Consider the following 19526-nt stretch of genomic DNA (forward strand, 5'->3'; position numbering starts at 1 on the left):
CACTAGCTCATTTATTGATTAGGTACTTGATTTCTCATTGTTTAGCTTTTTTTTTTTTTTTTGGTTCTTTGTATGTTCTAGGTATGACTCCTCTTCCAGATCCATAGTGAACAAATGCATTCTCCTAGTCTGTGGGATTTCTTCACCAAATTGCTCTAGTTGCTGGACAGAAGTTTGCTAATGTCATGAAGTCCCATTTGTCAATTGGTGCTGGTTCCTGACAGACTAGAGCCCTGTTCAGAAACTTACCCATTGCCCATCTATGTTTTGGACTGTTTCCCCACTTTTCCTCTGGCAGACTCACTGTTTCAGATCCTCTGTTAAGATATTTGATCCTTTTGGTTTAATTTTCATTAGGATAAGAGACAGTGGTCTGTTTTCATTCTTGTACATGTGGGTATCCAGTTTTACCAGCACCATTTGCTGATTTTTTTGGCATCTTTGTCAAAAAATAAAATGCCTCTAGCCAAGTGGGTTTATTTGAGTTCTTTACTCTGATCTATAGAGCTGTGTGTTTGTTTTTGTATCATCCTGGTTTTTCTTATCATGGCTTTGTGGAAAATTGGTACTACTTTCATTAAATTCATTTGTAAGCATTTTATTCTTTTTGATCATTCTATTTACATAATTTTAAGATTGTTCATTGATACATATAGAAATATTGACTTTGTTATTGATCATGTATCTACAGCCTTCTTGAACTCACTTATTATTCCTATAGTTCCTTGTTAGGTATATTAAATGTTTTATATTTAAGACCCATGTCCTCTGTGGATGTAGGTAGCTTAACTTCTTTCTAATCTGTATGCCTTTTCTTCATTTTCTTGTATAGTTGCTTTATCTAAAACCTCTAGGCAAAAGTGGTAAGAGAAAAACTCCTGGTTCTGTCTCTGCTCTCGCAGTAAAAGCAGCTGCATGTTTCTCAGCTGTCCTTTATCAGATCTCCTAACAGTATCATCTAACTCATAAAAGGGTGTTTTTTTTGTCAAATATCATTTCTGTATTCACTGAGATGCTCATATATTTCTCCCCTTCTGTCTGTCATCATCATTACATTTTTCAAATATTGAATCAGTCTGGCATAGAACTCACTTGGTCATGTGTGATTCTGTTTCAGACCAACTAGGTCAGTAGTAATACCTTGATACCAAAACCAGACAAACACAGTACAAAAAAAAAAAAGAAAACTAAAGCTGTTGTTGGGAATTATTTAATTGCTTTTCTTATTGTTGTGACCAAAGTCCTGGCAAGGAGCAATTTAAAAGAAGAGAGGTTTCTTAAACACACTGCAAACCATTTAGAGGTTTTCTTTTCCCATCTGAATCTATCTTTAGTGCATATCTCTTTTTTTCTGACCACATGAGTCTTTGATTTGATAAGCAATATGGTTAGGATTAAAGCTGTGGGTTTGACAGCTGGATCCACTCTATCCTTAGCTTTCTGAGAGTCTAGCTTCATGGCAGAGGTACTGGCGGAAGCCATGTTTATTGCCACAACTCTGTGGAGTTTCAAGGTCCCTGCCACCACCAAGAAGCATGTTATCAGATCAGCTATTCGTAAAAACCATTTAAGTGTTTGATGACAGGGCCTCTAAAAAGAGCCGCAAGGTTTTTGCAACTAAAGCTGAGTCAGGAAGCCTCTCTTACATGAGACATGCTTGCCTCTAGCAAACAGAGCCCACCCAAGAAAATGTTACTACCAAGAAGCCATGCTTAACTCTGTTCTTTTGTATCTCTCAGGTTTTATGTGGATGAAACAGCCCCATGTTGGGTACCGTTTGTAGATAGAGGCTTCTGTCCAGCCTAGTCCTCCAGCCATCCAGTCCCAAAGAAACACACAGAGGCCTACATTAACTACAAACTGGTTGACCTATTATCTCAGATGTCTTTTTAACTCATATAAATTAACCCTTAATTCTTGTCTGTGTTAGGCACATGGCTTGGTACCTTTTATCAGTGAGCATTCTCATCTTGCATCCTCTGTATATGGGTGACAACTACAGACTCAAGAGGAATGATTTCTTTTGGCTCATGGTTGGAATAGGCATGTGACAGATCTTCGTGAATTCTAAGCTTTCCAATGCTGGAATCCTTCTGCATGATGTCTCTCATCATGTCGCCTGTCTGTGGCATCCCTCTAAATGACGTCATTCACCATGCTTCCTGTCTGTGGCATCCCTCTACATGACGTCATTCATCATGTTTGTGACATCCTTTTGCATGACGTCCCTCATCACACTGCCTGTCTGTGGCGTACTTCTTGTGCCTGTCAGTCATCTCATCTCTCAAGTTGAACTTGAGTGACTTGAAACTCCTTCCTAGTTTCACTTCTCTTGGCTTATGTCATCAGGTTGGAAATTCCTTCCTGTACACTCTCTCAGCGCCTTGACCTTCTCCCTTTCCCTGGTTTCATGACACTGCAGTTGTGTGGATATGTCACACATGCCTGAGATCTCTTGAGTTGCTCAAGTGCAGCATGAATAAGAAAGCAGTCAGTATTCTCTTCTGTCGTGAGTATAACTTTGGTCCTCTATACTTGAACTGTATGTTTCTATTTCAGTGATGCTTTCAAAAATGTCACTTTATCACTTGCTCAGATTTATTTCTCTTTGGTTCTAGTTGTCGAAATGGATGAAAACAATGGACTTCTCCTTGTAGAACTGAATCCTCCTAATCCTTGGGACTCTGATCCCAGGTCTCCTGAAGAGTTGGCCTTTGGGGAAGTGCAGGTAAGGAAATATTAAAATTAAAATATTCTTAACAACAAAATAAAACTAAGATCTCATTAATACATATATTTGCACATCTTCACAACTATATTCATATATACGAATATATATATATATATATATATATATATATAGAGAGAGAGAGAGAGAGAGAGAACAAAAATGATGTTTCAAAGGAAGAGCCATGTAAAACTGCTGGAAGAAGTTCGGAAGCTACCCTTAATGTCTGAACGTTTTTGGATAAGATGGTATATTAGTCAATGATTTAATGATAAAATAATTGAAGCTAAGCACTTTATAAAGGAAATATTCTAAACCATAGTTTGAGAGCTTCAAAAGCATGGTGTTCTCATGTGCCCAGCTCTGGCAAGTGCTTCATGGTGGATGGACCCACAATAATGCAGGAGTGGCATGTCATACATGCAGAACAAAGACTGGAGGGAGGTGCCAGTCCCTTCATGAAAACCAGTTCTTGAGGGAATTGGCCAATCCTGAGATCCTGTGATCCTGCAAGAACTGCATTGATCTCTTCTAAAATCTCTGCCCCTAATTAATTATTTTACACCAGACTCCACCTTTTAAAGATCCCATGCATTCTCAACATCCCCACCCTGAGTACCAAGTTTCAAGCACATGAACCTTTGGGGAATAAACTGCCTTTCCCCTGTGACAGATAACAAGCTGTTTATTTTTGCACCTCGACCTGAGATCTTCTGCAAGTCTTTTGTGCATCTTCTATCTTCAGATCATGTTCCTCTAAAGAAATACTTCAGAAGTTTGGGGAAGACAATTTCCCCATTCTCAGAGGACCTTGGTGCCTGCAGGGGTGGTAGGAAGGCAATGTAGAACAGAAAACCATACAGCCCATTAAGTCAGATTCCAGTCCAGTCTGTTCAGCTGTGATAACCCAGAAAACTAATCAGGAATCAACCAACACCCCTTGAAGCCACACTGGCGTGTTAAGTTCCTCGATGCTTGTCCTAACATCTCTAACTGCCTTCATGGTAAATCCCTCAATGCTTGCTCTAAAATCTCTAACTGCTTACCCTGAAAACTGTGTTTGGAGTGATCAGACAATAGCTAAACATGTAGGATCTGGTTTAAAGAGAGAAAAATTGGGTGCATCCATTGATTTGACACCAGGCACTAGAGGCTCCATCCTGACAGGCTGTGGAAGGAGTGGCGTTCTGTCAGGGTGTGCCTGCAGCTGTCTCTGAGCCGGAGTTGGCATGACCTTGTCAAAGAAGCCTCCTGAGCCTTGCACTCCACTGCGGCTAACCAGTAACTGGATCATAGCAGGAATGTCACTCTCTTCCAACAGGTAACATATCTCACTCATGCCTGCATGGACCTCAAGTTGGGAGACAAGCGGATGGTGTTTGACCCTTGGTTAACTGGCCCTGCTTTTGCTCGAGGATGGTGGTTGCTACACGAGCCTCCATCTGACTGGCTGGAGAGGCTATGCAAAGCAGACCTCATTTACATCAGTCACATGCACTCAGACCACCTGAGGTAATAAAGCCAAGCACCCAACTCCTAAAATACCACAGTGGCTAAGCTGGGCGGTGGTGGCACATGCACACCTTTAATCCCAGCACTCAGGAGGCAGAGGCAGGCAGATCTCTGTGAGTTCGAGACCAGCCTGGTCTACAAGAGCTTGTTCCAGGACAGGCTCCAAAGCTATACAAAGAAACCCTGTCTCAAAAAAACAAAAAGCAAAGAAACAAAAAGCCAAAAAACAACCAACCAAACAAAAGATACCACAATGACTGAACTACAGGCATCAGGGGGATCTTTAGGGTTGCGGCTTTGTTTCTTAGACAGGTTCTTTACGAAGTTCAGACTGGCCTTGAACTCACTATGTAGCTGAGGATGCCCTTGAACTCACTATGTAGCTGAGGATGCCCTTGAACTCACTATGTAGCTGAGGATGCCCTTGAACTCCTGATCTTTGTACTTCTCCTTCCAAATGCTGGGATTATAGACATGTTCCACTGTGCCCTGCTTATCAAAGTTTTTTAGAGTCTTCAGCAATCACTGCCCACACACTTTGACTTGCCCCATTACAACTATGAAGAAGAGGAGAAATAAAAGTACATTTTTGTACATGTACCACGATTCTAATTTTAAAAGCGCTCCACAGTTTATACCGACAGGAATGCAGTAGGAGTCATTATGAAAAGCAGGGTAGTTGATAACCCCTTACAGACTTCCATTTTGTCCTAGTTGGAAGATGAACAGGCATAAAGCCTATCAGAGCAACTTTTTAGTTCAAAATTTATATCACACATATAGGTATGTATATATGTATGCGTACATATATATATATATATATATATATATATATATATATATATATATATATAATTTTCTTTTAGTAAAGTGCCAGTGTTCTTAGCATTTGAAAAGCTGAGGCAGGACTATCAGGAACTCAATGCCCGTGTGGGCTACGTAGCAACACTGTATCAAACATGACAAACAGGTACTGTTTTTAATAAAGGGCCAACTGAATATTTTCAGTTTTGTAAGTCATACAACATATATTGAATGTCACTCAGCATTGCTATTGAAACAGGAGAGCCACAGGGAGTCACAAATGAGCGTAAGAACCAAGTCCCAATAAAACTTTAGTGGCAGATACAATCTCCATGTGTAATAAAATATTATTGTCTTTATCTTACATTATCCTGTAAGGCTGTGTACAGAAGCAGGAAGACTCCTGGCTTATGCACTGCTTTGCCAAGTCCTGGCCTTGCTGTGTACCCAGGCTGTCTGGGTCTTTGTGTCTCAGCCCCCATGTGCTAGAATCACCGTCTTTCACTGCTGTGTCCGGCTTTAGAACATCTTCAGTGTTCTCCAATGCTAATCCCAAGTCTGCTCAGCCAGCACTCCTGTGAGTCCTGGTGCTAGTGACCCAAAAGTCACTTCCAAAATCCAGGCAACCGAAAGGGAGGATGAAAGCAGAACCTTTAATTCAGAAGTCACACTAAACAACAACAGCAGCAAACCTCTCTTCTTTTTTAATGAACAAATTATCGGAACAAGTTATCCCACTCTCTGTGTTTAATTATGGGTTGTGTTAATTTTTAAGCTGTGTAGAAGTTTTTGATCCCTTTTTCTCAGTCACTAATATTGAACGTAGCAATGCCCACGATGTTCTCAAGAACTTACAGTTTCTTCTTCTGTGACCCTGTATGATAAAGTGTTTGTCAACTGTACTTTGCTAGAAAGTCCATGCAACGGATAAAATATTGGTTGTTGGATGGCTGACCTCTAAATAATATGGAGCTGGAAGAAATGACTATGCTCACATAGATTGCTTAAAGGGAAATGGTTTAAATTTTGAATGAATTGAAACAATAATAAATCGCTTATAACTCACTTCTTTAACTGTCTAGTCCCTTGAGTGGCCGCAATACGACAAACCAAGCTTTGCTCGTTTGTTGCAATACTTTTACCCTTAACCAGTTGGTGGAAGAGCCGTTGTCTCTCCTGAAGCTTGTGGCAGCCCTGGGTTTTTCGTAATAAGGCATTTCGTAATAACCACCGTATGTGTTGATGATTTTATATAGCTTGCTATATTAAATGAGACTGGCGGTGTTATGGAGATATGTGATTGCCTTACACTTCATTTACTGTTGCCCAGGTCTTAGAGAGACACCTTCTGTTGGACAGCCCCGAATTAGGATGTAGGGAAGGAATAAGAACTTTAAATGTCATTTGGTCAAGTTACTCTCTAGCAGTGGGCCTGAAGAGCCAGTTGAGGGCCAATGTCAGGGCCTCCTGGGGCGAAGCTGTTAAACGCTAAGGACAGGGTCCTGAACACCCACTGTGTACTGATTAGCTTGGTGCTTGCCCCTGGAAACTGCCGACGCGGGTGACTTTTCCCTTTTCGCTCCGTCTCCATAACCAAACCCTTTTCCCTTGGAATCTTTCCTGGTCAATTAATAACCTCTGAGGTCAGCCGGGCGGTGGTGGCGCACGCCTTTAATCCCAGCACTCGGGAGGCAGAGGCAGGCGGATCTCTGAGTTCGAGGCCAGCCTAGTCTACTAGAGCTAGTTCCAGGACAGGCTCTAGAAACTACAGGGAAACCCTGTCTCGAAAAAACCAAAAACAAAAAAAAAAACCTCTGAGGTCATTTCCCCCAATCCTACTGTCTGACCTCTACTTTTTGAATGAGACTTCCCTGGAATATAAAAATGAAGGAGGAAAGAGTGTGCTGTGCAAATAGCGCTCAAAGGAAGGTGATTTCATAATAGTGAGCATTATCCTCAGTTAGGAAACCTCCGTGCTATTGGTTACTTTTCTACTGCTTTCCATAAAACATTGGGACCAAGGCAGCTTAAAGAAGGAACAGTTTATTTGAGCGTATAGTTCCAGAGCATTAGAGTTCACCCTGGTGGCATGAGGAGTTGACTGTTGCCATGGTTAGAGCAGCAATATATTAAACCTGGAGCAGGAAGTAGAGAGAATGCCCTGGTGACATACTTCCTCTGAGGCCACACCTCCTAAGTCTACCCCAACTGCTGTCTACCAGGGACCAAGTATTCACATGGTCAAGACTCTGGGGACATGTTCCTTCATGCCACCACAGCTACAGGGCGGTAAATAAGCCTCCTGGGGTCATTTTTTCCCTCATCTTTATGATGCAAAAATCTGTTTTCTGAACTCAGAGATTAAAGGCAAGTCAAAAGAATCCTGGAATTTTTAAATCTTTTGCTTAGAGAAGAAAACCTGCTTTCTCCCCATTTCTCCTCCCCGACTCATAGGAATATTATCTTAGTACAGAGAATGCATACTGGCATACATATTTTGTTTGTGCTTACGGCATTATATTTCATTTTATATGACAGTCTGATTCTTTTATGTATTTGTCTGTAGGAGATTGTAGACATGTGGTACCATGCCCAGATGCTAGTCTGATTCTAAAACAGAAACTATCTTCTAATGGAAGCAGTGCTAGGTTTGGCCAGAAAAATAAGTTTCAACACCAGTTTATTGTTTGTATTATGTGTACATTTATGACTATGTTTTTTACATCTATAAAAAACAAAATCCTGAGAGAGTACAATAAGAATCAAATGACCACTGGGCATGGTGACTCATGCCCATAATCCTAGTACTCAAGAGGCCGAGTCAGGAGGATTTTTAGGAACTCTGGGTCAGCTTGGGCTGCACAATGAAACTCTGTCTGAACCAAAACAAGCAAAATGCCCCCCCAAAACAAACAACAACAACAAAATCCACAACAGAAAAAGAATTCAAACATGTGGGAACACCGGTGATAGAATGGGCACCTGGCCATTTGTTCATCCTTCTACCATACCCGACAGTGCTACATAAAAATCTTCTATGTTATAGATGCTCAAGAAAAATGCTAATTGCCTTCATGTATGTAAGCAGTTCAAAAGACCCGGATCACTTAGTTACAGAGTTGAAACTAGTAGAACGCTGAACGTTTACCATCTCCATTAAATTTTACTGTACGGCCTCTCTGGGTCCTGCAAAGGATAAACAAAGTCAGTGTAGCTTTCTGCCTTTGGAAAACATGGCGGTGACCCACAGGCTCCTCCTGTCCTGTGCCGTGTCCTATGTTTTACCGAGAGCTGCTACTTAGGAAAACTATGAAGATGTTCACCTTGCAGCAACGTCTGCATGATTCTCTCTATGGCTCCCGCCATTCCTCACCCCATCCGGCCTCACCATTCGGAGCAAGGTTGCTGTGGAATGCTGGACTCACACACTTGGCTGATGTCCATTCCATGATGTATGTGCTAGCTGGGAGGTGGTGTCTCCTGAGATGTTGCCGTGGCTGTGAGAAGGAACCCGTCTCTGAGCTCTCATGGAAGGCTAACTTATAACTGCTTCCTTTTCTGTCAACATGTTGTTTTCTTCCTGGTGAATCCCCCCCCCCCCTTTTTTATTAACATTTTGCTGTTTCCACCCCTCTGGCCTAGTTATCCCACTCTGAAGCTGCTTTCCCAGAGACGACCAGACATTCCCATTTATGTTGGTGACACAGAAAGGCCTGTGTTTTGGAATCTTGACCAGAGTGGTGTCCGGTTAACTAACATCAACGTGATACCGTTTGGACTATGGCAACAGGTTAGAGATCTGTTTTCTTGTGCTTTCTGAGGTGATGCTTAAATGTATAGATAGTGGCCCATATTGTCTGTACATGGAGCATGGTAAATAAAACCTGTAGTCAAGCTTCAATTTTGGACATAACTGCATTTGCTTAAAGATTTCCTTCCTATTTAGCAAATGTATGACTTTATAAAACAGGCTAATAAATCCAGTTCTGGATAAAGTACGGTTTTTTTTTCTTCCTTTCAATTTTGATCTGATTTACCAATCCTTCTCAAAAGGCCAGCCTTCTCAATATTAAATCAAGGTGGAGCTGCCTGACAGAATTGGTTTTATTTTTTGTCGGATTGCAGGTAGACAGCAATCTTCGGTTCATGATCTTGATGGATGGCGTTCATCCTGAGATGGACACGTGCATCATCGTGGAGTACAAAGGTGCCTTCCCATCCTTGCAAGCAATGGAAAATGAGGCATGCCGTGGGTAGGATGGCTGCTATCTGAAATCTGTTCTCATCGTCTGCCCTTGCCATCTAAGAGAACACAATATACTCTGCTCTTGTCTTAGAAAAATAAACCCTTTAGATCTTTTCTTTTCCCAGATGAAAACTTGTCAGTATTTAGGAGTCTGTCATGACAAGTACATAGCTTTTGGCACAAGGGAACAAATATTTACATTGTTTCAATGCTATCATTAATTTGTTGTTGAATAAATGTTATGAATCCCTTTCATCATATTGCCGGGTGTGATGGTACACACCCGTGATCCCAGCACTTAGAAGCAGGAAGACCAGGAATTCAGGGTCATCCTATGATAAACAGTCCAGGCCAGCCTGGCCTCTATAAGACCCGACCTCAAAGAGCAAAGCAGAGCGGAGCAAAACAAAATGACAGGATTCAAAATCCTGTCACTAGAAAACTTCATCATGAGCAAGGCTTGGCCTTAGTTATGCAGCCATCATTTGGAACATAATTGTACATAGAATTTGCCAGAAATAGGGGCATCTGCATTGACAGGGATTTATAGCTTCAGCATCTGGAGACAATTAGGGGAGTACCCTGTAATCCACAGAGGAATCAGGCTGATGATCCATAAGGCACCCAGAACCCATCCAGCCCGAGGGATAAACTGCTTCACTTGGATATTAGAACACTGTAAAACTCTAGACTCTGACAGCTTCTTCTTTGTGTTTTGAGCTTTCTGTCTGTTTGTTTAATTTGTTCTGGTTTGGGGGGGAACATAACAATTCTTTTTATAATCAACTGAATCAGATTATATAGACTGCACTGGATAACCATGTTGGCTTGGCCATCCAAACCGGACTGTTTCAGATTTCATGTTGTTTCTGCATAGGTCATAAAATACTCAACACCGTGGACTGCACCAGACCCAATGGGGGAAGGCTGCCTGAGAAAGTTGCTCTAATGATGAGTGATTTTGCTGGAGGAGCATCAGGCTTTCCAATGACCTTCAGTGGCGGAAAATTTACTGGTAATAATTTATATCCTAGTGATACTGATTATCGGGCATGGTGCTTGGACGGATGCCATGAGAAAAAACTGGCGTACAGTTCCTGCTCAAAGGGGCATGCGCTCTGTTACAAAGCCAGATCTATGAACCACAGACACTGAGGTTTGCATTAGAATGCAATGGTTGAGTGTGCAAGGGGATGCTGGTGTGAAGGAGCCGAGCGAGGGCTTGGGGGAGGGGGAATCTATGAGGAGCTAAGAAAGACAGTCACCAAGTATCACAGTGTGGAGCCCAGGGAGGGATCAGGAAAGGATGGCATGGGTAACTCTGGATGAGGTCAAGAATGTAGTGTGTGGGATTCAGTGTGGGTACTTCCCAACGGTTCTATGGAGTGTTCAAGGGTGGCACAGCCAGAGAAAGAAATTCTGCAGTGTGGATTCCCCACCCTGGAGCTTTCTATTCTGGACCCAAGGGTAGTGCTGGGATTTGTATGAGGGAAGACTATGTGTGAGAGAGCTTAGTTTTGATCCTTGATACAAGCCCCCAAAGTACTAATAGCTTACGATGCTGGGTAAGTGAGCCTTGTGGTGCAATGTGACCCAAATGAAGCTAGCGCCTCGGCTGGTTTACTTCTTCCTCCTAGGCATTTGTATCTGCTGCCTCCCAGGGTGTGTGGAGTCAAAGAGGGAACATTTTGCCCGAAAGAGTTAAAATATAGTTAAAGGCAAATACAGGAGAGGCAAAAATATAGTTATGGAAAGTTGACTGGCATAATTCCGTGTGTGTGTGTGTATGTAATACAAATACATGTGTACAAAGGTCTGGTATATAAAAGATGTTTATAGTGATTATGTCAAGTTGGGTGTAATTTTTATTTTTTCTGTGTCCTTATCTTATCTACCAGACTTCAATTTCAAGAGTTATAGAACCACACCCTGTGTGCTGCAACTCTAGGTCCTGTTTAAGCCTAGACTTCCCTGACCAGTTGCCTCCCAGTGTGCTCAGTTGGCCCCTTTGCCACCTGCTAGTGTCCTCAGGCTAACACTCCTGGTCTACCCCTGGCCCAGCTTGTCATATTGACTATTTTCATTCCTTGGGGCCCTCCTGCTGTTAAACTCCACATGACCAGCAATCTCCCATGTGTCACAATTCAACTACCGTCTGTCTGTTCCCTGACTGCCCTGTCTAAAGGTGACCATGCCACCCTGTCGGGATTCAGCCTAGACAGGTTCGTATGTTCCAGGGTAGGAGTGTATGGATTAGAAATGTGAGGCAGAATAGACAGAGATATGAAAGAAACACAGAGATATAAGAGAGTACCAGGAGGACAACTCAGTGAATACTGAATCTGCCCACATTTATTTTCATATGCTTTTATACCCCAGTACAAAAGGGCGGGGGGGGGGGGCAAAGACTGCTTTAACATGGCACAAAGGACCACCAGAACAGTCACTTGCTTCAATGCTTGAGACATCAAGTCACTATTTCCTGAGTTAAGCATTCTGATGTTTGGGCAGGATACGCAGTGAATATACCCTAAACCAACTGTCCTGTAGGCAACCACTCCCTGTGTCAAACCTGTTTTAAAATGAGGAAGCAGGAATACGCTTGAATTCTCCTACCTTTGGTCAGGGTGGAGTGGATCCACCTCTATAAGCCATCTTAATGTCCGAAACACCAAGTAACCACACCCTAGGTTGGCGTTTCTTGTTTGTGGCTGCACCTGTTGCCAACAACTTTGAAAGAGTAAAAATAAGCTCAAACTCTCTGACCTTTAGTCAAGGTGAGAGAGAACTCACATCTGTGGGTCCCCACCCCACCTCAACACAGACACTCCCTGCCTGCCTTGTCTAAGATGACCATGCCACCCCAGCTCAGTGCAGACACGCCCCATCATACGGCCCTGCTATACTATCCACGTCACTTTATATAATTGTTTTATTTCACTTTATAGAATTGCTTTATTTCCCCTTTGGAAACTGGTTTCTTTCACTAGGAAAAAGATTCCTTGGGATCACGTTCCATTTCTTGCTCATCAGATTTACCATCTTATTCAGTACTATATGCTTAGTACCCCCAGAGCTCCTCTGGAGCGTAGATGGTGTGTAATAAACACTGGGAGGGAGGGAGAGGAGGAGAGAGCGGGAGACTGTGAGGTGTCTGTAGACAGAAGGTAGCTCACTTACTCAATTCTGTAAGTACTGGGCTGGGCTTTGATTCTAAGTATGACTAACAACCAAACTGGTGATTTTAGTCACCGTGAGTTGTCAGGTTACAAGAATATAGAGTTCAGTTTTATAATAATGTACCAGTCACGTAACACTATTAAAATGTTAATGACTATAGAAGTTACACTGTATATAAGATGGGCTTGCCTGTATTAAAATAAACTATAGGAGTTACAGTGTACACAGAATGGGCTTCCCTGTATTAAACTAGTCTCCAAAAATATAACAAACAAGAAAAATATAAAAATATAACAAACAAGCTTGGGACCCGTGGTTGGTCTCCTGGTAAATAACCATAATTTGCTAAATCAAACTGAGGATACATCTCCATTATAATTTTCCTTCTGTCTTACTTGTCCCTCCATATTTTCACAGCAAGTCCCTGTCCGGTAGAGCAAGATTTAGTAAATGTTTCCATTTGTGAACCCTTGGCACCAGAGAAATCTTTATGCAGCCTTAAGCATATAAATATCTAAAATCAGGATGCAAGTCAAGTATTTGCTGATAATAAATTATAAACAAATTTATTTTAAAATGATTCTTTGCTACACATATAATTTAGGATTTATTAAAGACGAAGTAAATGTTTATGCTTTGGAATGGATGCACTTACTTATTTACATAAAGAATTTAATCTTGGCTGCTGAATATTTGATACAGTAGATGTGAGGTGTCTCCAGCAGTTTTCAAAGTTGATTGATATTTTGATTTTATGATCAGTTCTGAGAAATCCATTCACATAAATGTGTATTACCATACAGCAGAACTATGATTAGGTCTATTTCATAAGTTTTTGGAAATTCTATCCTGATCTCAAGTCAAAATTCTTTGAACTATTAAATTCTGTGAAGCTCAAGTTGACTACTCAAACAGCAATCTTAAATATCAAACACCCTAACATGATAGAATCCAGAGAAACACTAACTCCATACATTCTTTGAAAGGATGCTAAGAAAATATGAAGTCTTTGTTTCTACAAAAACCACTCTGTTTCTATGAGAGCATGAAAGGTGGCGTGTGCAGTAAAAACACACAGTTCATAGCATGCGGTGGTTTTGAATGTGAGCCAAGGGCACACACAATTTATTGTGTTGTGTTGTGTGGTGACTTGCCCAGTGCAAAGCATACCTGGTGTGTGCTCAGAACCAAGGCTTCAGTGACATCACATGGTGAGCAGTGATGTCACGTGGCACAGCACAGGTGAGCAATACCATTATGTGTATGTTTTTTAAAATTGAGTTTTGTTGAATTCTCAGAAACCTTACAGATGTTGATTTTCTTGTGACTGCCACATTTAGTTATACATCCTGTGTTGGGTTATAACCCACTGTAAGAAGCTGGGAACTAGGGCATTCACTTTCAAAGACTGATGAACGGAGAACGCTAACCTCAAACATGTCTTTTCAGAGGAATGGAAAGCCCAGTTCATTAAGGCAGAAAGAAGAAAGCTTCTGAATTACAAAGCCCAGCTGGTGAAGGACCTGCAGCCTCGGATCTACTGTCCCTTTGCTGGGTATTTTGTGGAATCTCACCCATCTGACAAGTAGGACTCTGAGCTTCATTCAGTATTTTACACTTAAGTTAGTGTCTGTCAGGATGAATGATTTTGCTATGTGTGCACTGTGTAATGAGAAAAAGACTGTGGTAATTCAAAACATCTGTGTGTGGGTGTGTGGGTACATGGGCATGTGTTGTGTATGTGTCTCTGTGTGTGTCTGTGTCTCTGTGTGTATGTTAGTGTTTGTGGGTCGGAGTGTGTATGTGTATGTGTGAGGAGGTTAAGGCCTGGGAACAACCTTGGTCCTCTGTGACATCCACCTTTTTCTGAGACAAGGCCTCTCACTAGCCTGGAACTTCAAAGAAGACTAGGCTAGCTGGCCAGTGACGTCTCTGTGGCCCCAGCACTGGGATGACAAGTGCCTGCCACTGAGTCTGACTTTTTTCACGAGTTCTGGGTTCCTCACATTTGCAAGGCCAGCTCTTTACTCCCCCATTTCTCCACCCCAATAGTCCACAACTTTCTAACCAGTTCCCAACAAACAGATGAGTCAGAGCCACTGGAGTTAGTGCAGAAAGACACTGAAAGATCTCTCTGGAAGGAAGGAGGCAGCCAACAGTTATTAAACATGTGGCTGGAAGTCAAGTGGGGCCTTTAACTAACTCATTGAAACAATTCCCCCTGAGAGAAAGTGAGGAAGGTTTTGTACATTTGCTGGAGAGGGCGAAAGACCAAGAGCTGCCCTGTGAGAGGAGGAGCTGATGTTTGCCTGGCTCTAAGCTCTTTCTCCACTGCATCTCAGAGTAGGGAAAGGAACGAGTGGAAGAGGGAAGCGTTTCACTGACCTTACGGTTTCAGAGAGTTAGGCTTTGTGGTGGTCGGAAAGAAAATGGCCCCCATAGGGAGTGGCAGTATTACGAGGTGTGGCTTTGTTGGAGTAGGTGTGGCCTTGGTGGAGGAAGAGTGTCACTGTGGGGGTGGGCAGTGTAGCATAGCAGGGAGAGCTGGCAGTTTGGACTGCTTACAGTTAGGAAATATAACAGGGGAACCCATGGCTGGCATTACCTGAACCCCAAATGTCTGTAAACAGGACACCATCTGAGGAATATACAAGTGTTACTGCTTTTGTTATTTTCTTGAGACAAGAACTTCCTATGCAGTTTAAGCTAGCTTTAAACTTGTCATCCCCCTGCCTCAAACTCTCCAGTATTGTGGTTATAAACCTGTACTATCACACCTAGCTTTGAAAGTTATTTTTGGAAGTCTAGGTAATTAATAGGCATGAAATCCTCACATAATATCAGGAATATGGAAGGTTCCCAGGAAATATTGTTTTCTTTTCTGTCTTCCTTTCCTTTCTTGACTCTTTACTATAGTTTAAGGGAAAGTACCGAAAGCAACTTTTCTGGACAAACTAACCCTCAGATCAGGGAAATGCCTTCGTTTCCCAGCTCAGCAGAGGATTGCAGACGTGCCTGCTGCTACTTTGTATAGGGACAAGGAGACATGGAAGGCGTTAAATCATATTCTCAAGGGTTATTTGTTCCGTCTCAAAAGGGAAACACAAGTCCAGTGTTCACAAAGGCAAACTGAGCTAGCCCTGAAACCCCGGGGAACAAAGCCTTCTTTAGGGTTATAGTGATTTCCATTTCAGGAACAAGGAGAGAAGCCTGTTGTCCCTTCTTCACTCACCTCTACTGGCTTCACCTCTTTTCCCTGTTTGCTTTGGGAGACAGGGTCTGATGCCGTATCCCAGATGGCCCGGGAGTTTACAGTAATCCTTGCCTAGCTCCCCAGGAACTCAGATTATGGGAAGGAGCCTCTCGACTTTGCTCTCTTACTGTTTTTCTTTCGCTAACACTTGGCTCCAGAAAGTAGATGCAGTTCTCGGAAAGTAATCATGCAGCCAGGGAAACCAAAGTCCTGGCTTTTCAGTAGAAGGTTATCTTCTACTCGAGTATCATTTGACATTGACAAAGATCAGTACTCTTGGGAGACAGAAGGCACTGGGGACGTTGTGGGGAGAACACTCATGAAAATGAGCCAGAAGACTGAGTAAACCCCAGAGCTCAGCCCCTGGCTGTGCTTTGTGACCCTGAGCAGGAAACCAAGCCTCTGGGACTGAAGTACAGAAGGGAGCATTGCTCAGGCCCCACGCTGGTGGCTTGCTGGCACACATGTGGCCTCATGCGGGCACATGGTGAACAGAGCTGAAAGGTCCACGGAAGCTTTGAAAGAACTGAAATTGAAACACAGCCTGAAGATGGTGCTTTGGAACTTATAGTGTGACAATGACCAGACTGATTACTTGTTTAAGAAAAAGCTTCCACAAATATAGACAAAAACCCAGACGTTCAAAGAATAGTTTTCAAAGGAACAGGATGTGATCCACAATGACTTAATATCAGGAAAAACAGGAAAACATGTCCTTATCAGGACAGGAGGTAAGGTGGTAGATAACCAATCCCAAATGACACAGTTGCTGGAAATATCAGAAAAACATTTCAAACATCTATAAAAGTCACGTTTCAACAAGTAATGGTCAAAACTGTTGACTGTAAAGACAGAAAGAAACACACACACACACACACACACACAGAGAGAGAGAGAGAGAGAGAGAGAGAGAGAGAGAGAGAGAGAGAGAGAGAGAGAGAGAGAGAGAGAGAGAGAGAGAGGGAGAGAGAGGGAGGGAGGGAGAGAGGAGTCAAATGGGAAATTTACATGTAAACTCTACAGTCCATAGCAGCAAACACATGGGAGGACTTCAAGTGCCTGATGGGACTGAGAAAGGCAAAAGGAAGCAAACTTGAATATAGAGCAAGAGAAGTCATCAAACCTAAGAAGAAGAAAGAAGAGATTGTGACAAACAAGAATAGCTCAGGAGACCCATGGGACAAGGGCATACAAACAAGATGAAAAGTGAGTGGCTAGAGCCAAATCTGATAAATGGCACAAACTTAGATGCCAGAAGCACAGTAAAGTACCCCAACAGTAGGAACTTGCATTGAAAGAAGCCTGGACACTTCAAAACCAAACTACCAAGAAAGAAAGATGTAGCAATATTAAATTACCTTGTTTTTTCAATCGCAGAAAACAATTCAAACAGTTGGACTTTTAATCAGAAAGACAGTGAATTTTAAAAATGTGTTTACAAAAAAAAAATTGAAGAATTGGACCCAGATCTGGGGAAGAGATCACAGGGCCGCGAGTAGAAGAGACCCGCTATGGCAGCCACTGCCAGCAGATCTACCTCACAAAAGCCTAAGGGAACTCCTTCAGATTAAAGAGAAGTGATTCTGAGGGGAGAACGAAAATCTAAATATCTTGACATATTTAATGGACTGCTTTCTTTCATTAGGTTCTTTAATTTGAAAGCCAAAATATAACACTGACATAATTTTCAGTATATAGATATGTTACAGGTTAAATGGTGTCTCTTCAAAATCCCCATGTTAAAGGACTGAGCCCTGAAGACCTCAAAATAGAATTTGCTTGAAGAGAGGGTCTGTGCAAAGGTAATCCAGTTAAAATGAATTCATGAGGTCAGACCTTAATCCAAGTGATGGGTGTCCTTATAACAAGGCACAGCGTGGACCTAGAGACACATGAAAGGAAGATAATATGGTGAGAAAACATAAGCTAGCCTTAGAGAGGCCACGGGACACAGTCTGTGCTCAGCCCACACAAGGAACCCGGCCCTTCTGCACTGTGACTTTTGAATGTCCAGTGATAAGAAAAAAAAAAGTTTTCTGTTTAGCTTCTGTTGTTTAAGCATCATTAGTGTCGTACTTCATTACAGCCGTTCTGTCAAAGAGACTCAACAGAAGTGATGCAGTCTAAGTAGATGTGTGAAGCTAGTATAGAATATTATTATCATCCCCCGAGGAGCAGGTCTATAAAGGATGTGGTTAAAAACAAATCAACAGGCAGACTAAATAGAATACCAAAAGACATGCAAATAACCTAAAAACCAAAAAGGGAGGGAACAGAGAAATGCAAATAAAATGATAGACGTAAATAAAGAAATATGGATAATTATATTAAATATGAATGATATAGATATGTAAATGAAACCACTTGGGATCTGCTGGAGTAGTCTTGCCACAAACTTAGTTGCCCAGAACAATCCTGGTCAGCACCCCTAACAAGCTGCCATGATTTCATAGCCCACAGAAAGTGGAGATAGAAGAAAATCACAGTTTTTCAAAAAAAAATAACAAAATTGAACTACTAATGACAAAGATTAAAGTAGATAAAAGAAAAAGATCAAACTATGATTATCCACAAAACAAAAATCTGGTTTAAATGTAATAGCACAAATATGAGATAAAATGGCTCCAAGAAGCTGGTGCGGAAGAAGAAAGCTGGACTGGCTGGTGCCAGATGGATGTAAGCTTCAGAACAGCGTGTATGCGGGCTCACACTGAGCGTAGTCAGCTCCCTGAGGCCGGCTCACTCAGGAGACAGAATAGTCAGAGATGTATGCACCAGACACCAGATATTTAAACACGCTGCTAGGACCGAAGGGGGAAATCGAAACACATAGTTGCGACGGGAAACTTCAGCATTTTCCTTCTTGTGTTTTTGGATGAACAAGAATTCAGAGAATCAGGGAAGACCTAGAAAGATGCACCACTGTAAACCCTGTGGATCTGATTGACATCTATGAAGAACTCAGGTCAGGGTAGCCGAACATAGGATTTTCAACGTCATATCAAGCACCCATAAAAGAAGCCCATATCCTGGATCCCACAAGAAACCTTAACTGAGTTAAAACAAGTCACACTCAGCACATTCTGTGATCTTAACAGAATTACACTGGAAGTCAAAAGAACTGCCCTGTTTGTCTCTAATGCCTGGAAACTAAGTGGCTTCTCAATGCTCTGTGGGCCAAGGAGAAGGTCTCAGGGAAGCTGGTAAGCATTTTGAATGACTAACAAAGGCAAGTGCAGTTTCACAGTATGTGGAAAAAAGCAGGGCACAGTGGTAGGTACCCACACCTCAGCTAACAGGGAGGCTGAGGCAGGAGAAGCACTTGAACCCACGGCCCGCCCAGACAACATAGTAAGGTTGTCTCAAAAGGGAGAAAAGTACAAAAGAAAGAAGATAGTATACATGAGGCCTTGGGTTCAGTCTCTAGCAATGCAAAACTTCTTTTTAAAAAATCTAAGGATGTGGGTCTTGGTTCAGTCATCTAAGTAATCTACTGTAAAAGGAAACTTCCGGGGCCTGGGGCTGTCACTCAGTGCTAGAACACCTAGCACACCCAAGGCCTGTATTCAATCCCCAGGGCTAAAATTGAAAAAGTTCTAAAGGGATGGTGAAATAAGCTCACAAGGGAAGGAAGGAATGGAGATAAAGGGTCTGTGTCAGCAAAACAGAAGAAGAAAGCATCCTCCAGGAGCTCACATTTAAAACTTCTTCCCCGGAGAAGAGGATAGCCATGAGTTCAAAGCCAGCCTGAGTTGCATAAGTCACTAATTAAAGAATTATACTTTACCAAAATTTAAAAATAA

General features: G+C 42.1%; 1 protein-coding gene across 1 annotated transcript in view; it reads left to right on the forward strand.

Annotated features, from left to right (window-relative positions):
- Positions 1-19526, forward strand: part of LOC119817400 (cytidine monophosphate-N-acetylneuraminic acid hydroxylase) — a 64958-nt gene that overhangs the window by 16263 nt on the left and 29169 nt on the right. Inside the window, exons 6-11 of the mRNA XM_038334622.1 lie at positions 2619-2728; positions 4050-4240; positions 8687-8834; positions 9170-9251; positions 10168-10305; positions 13920-14055. Coding sequence (XP_038190550.1) covers positions 2619-2728; positions 4050-4240; positions 8687-8834; positions 9170-9251; positions 10168-10305; positions 13920-14055 — 805 coding nt within the window. The remainder of the gene's footprint in view (positions 1-2618; positions 2729-4049; positions 4241-8686; positions 8835-9169; positions 9252-10167; positions 10306-13919; positions 14056-19526) is intronic.

This window comes from Arvicola amphibius, chromosome 6, assembly GCF_903992535.2.
Source record: "Arvicola amphibius chromosome 6, mArvAmp1.2, whole genome shotgun sequence".
NCBI lineage: Eukaryota > Metazoa > Chordata > Mammalia > Rodentia > Cricetidae > Arvicola > Arvicola amphibius.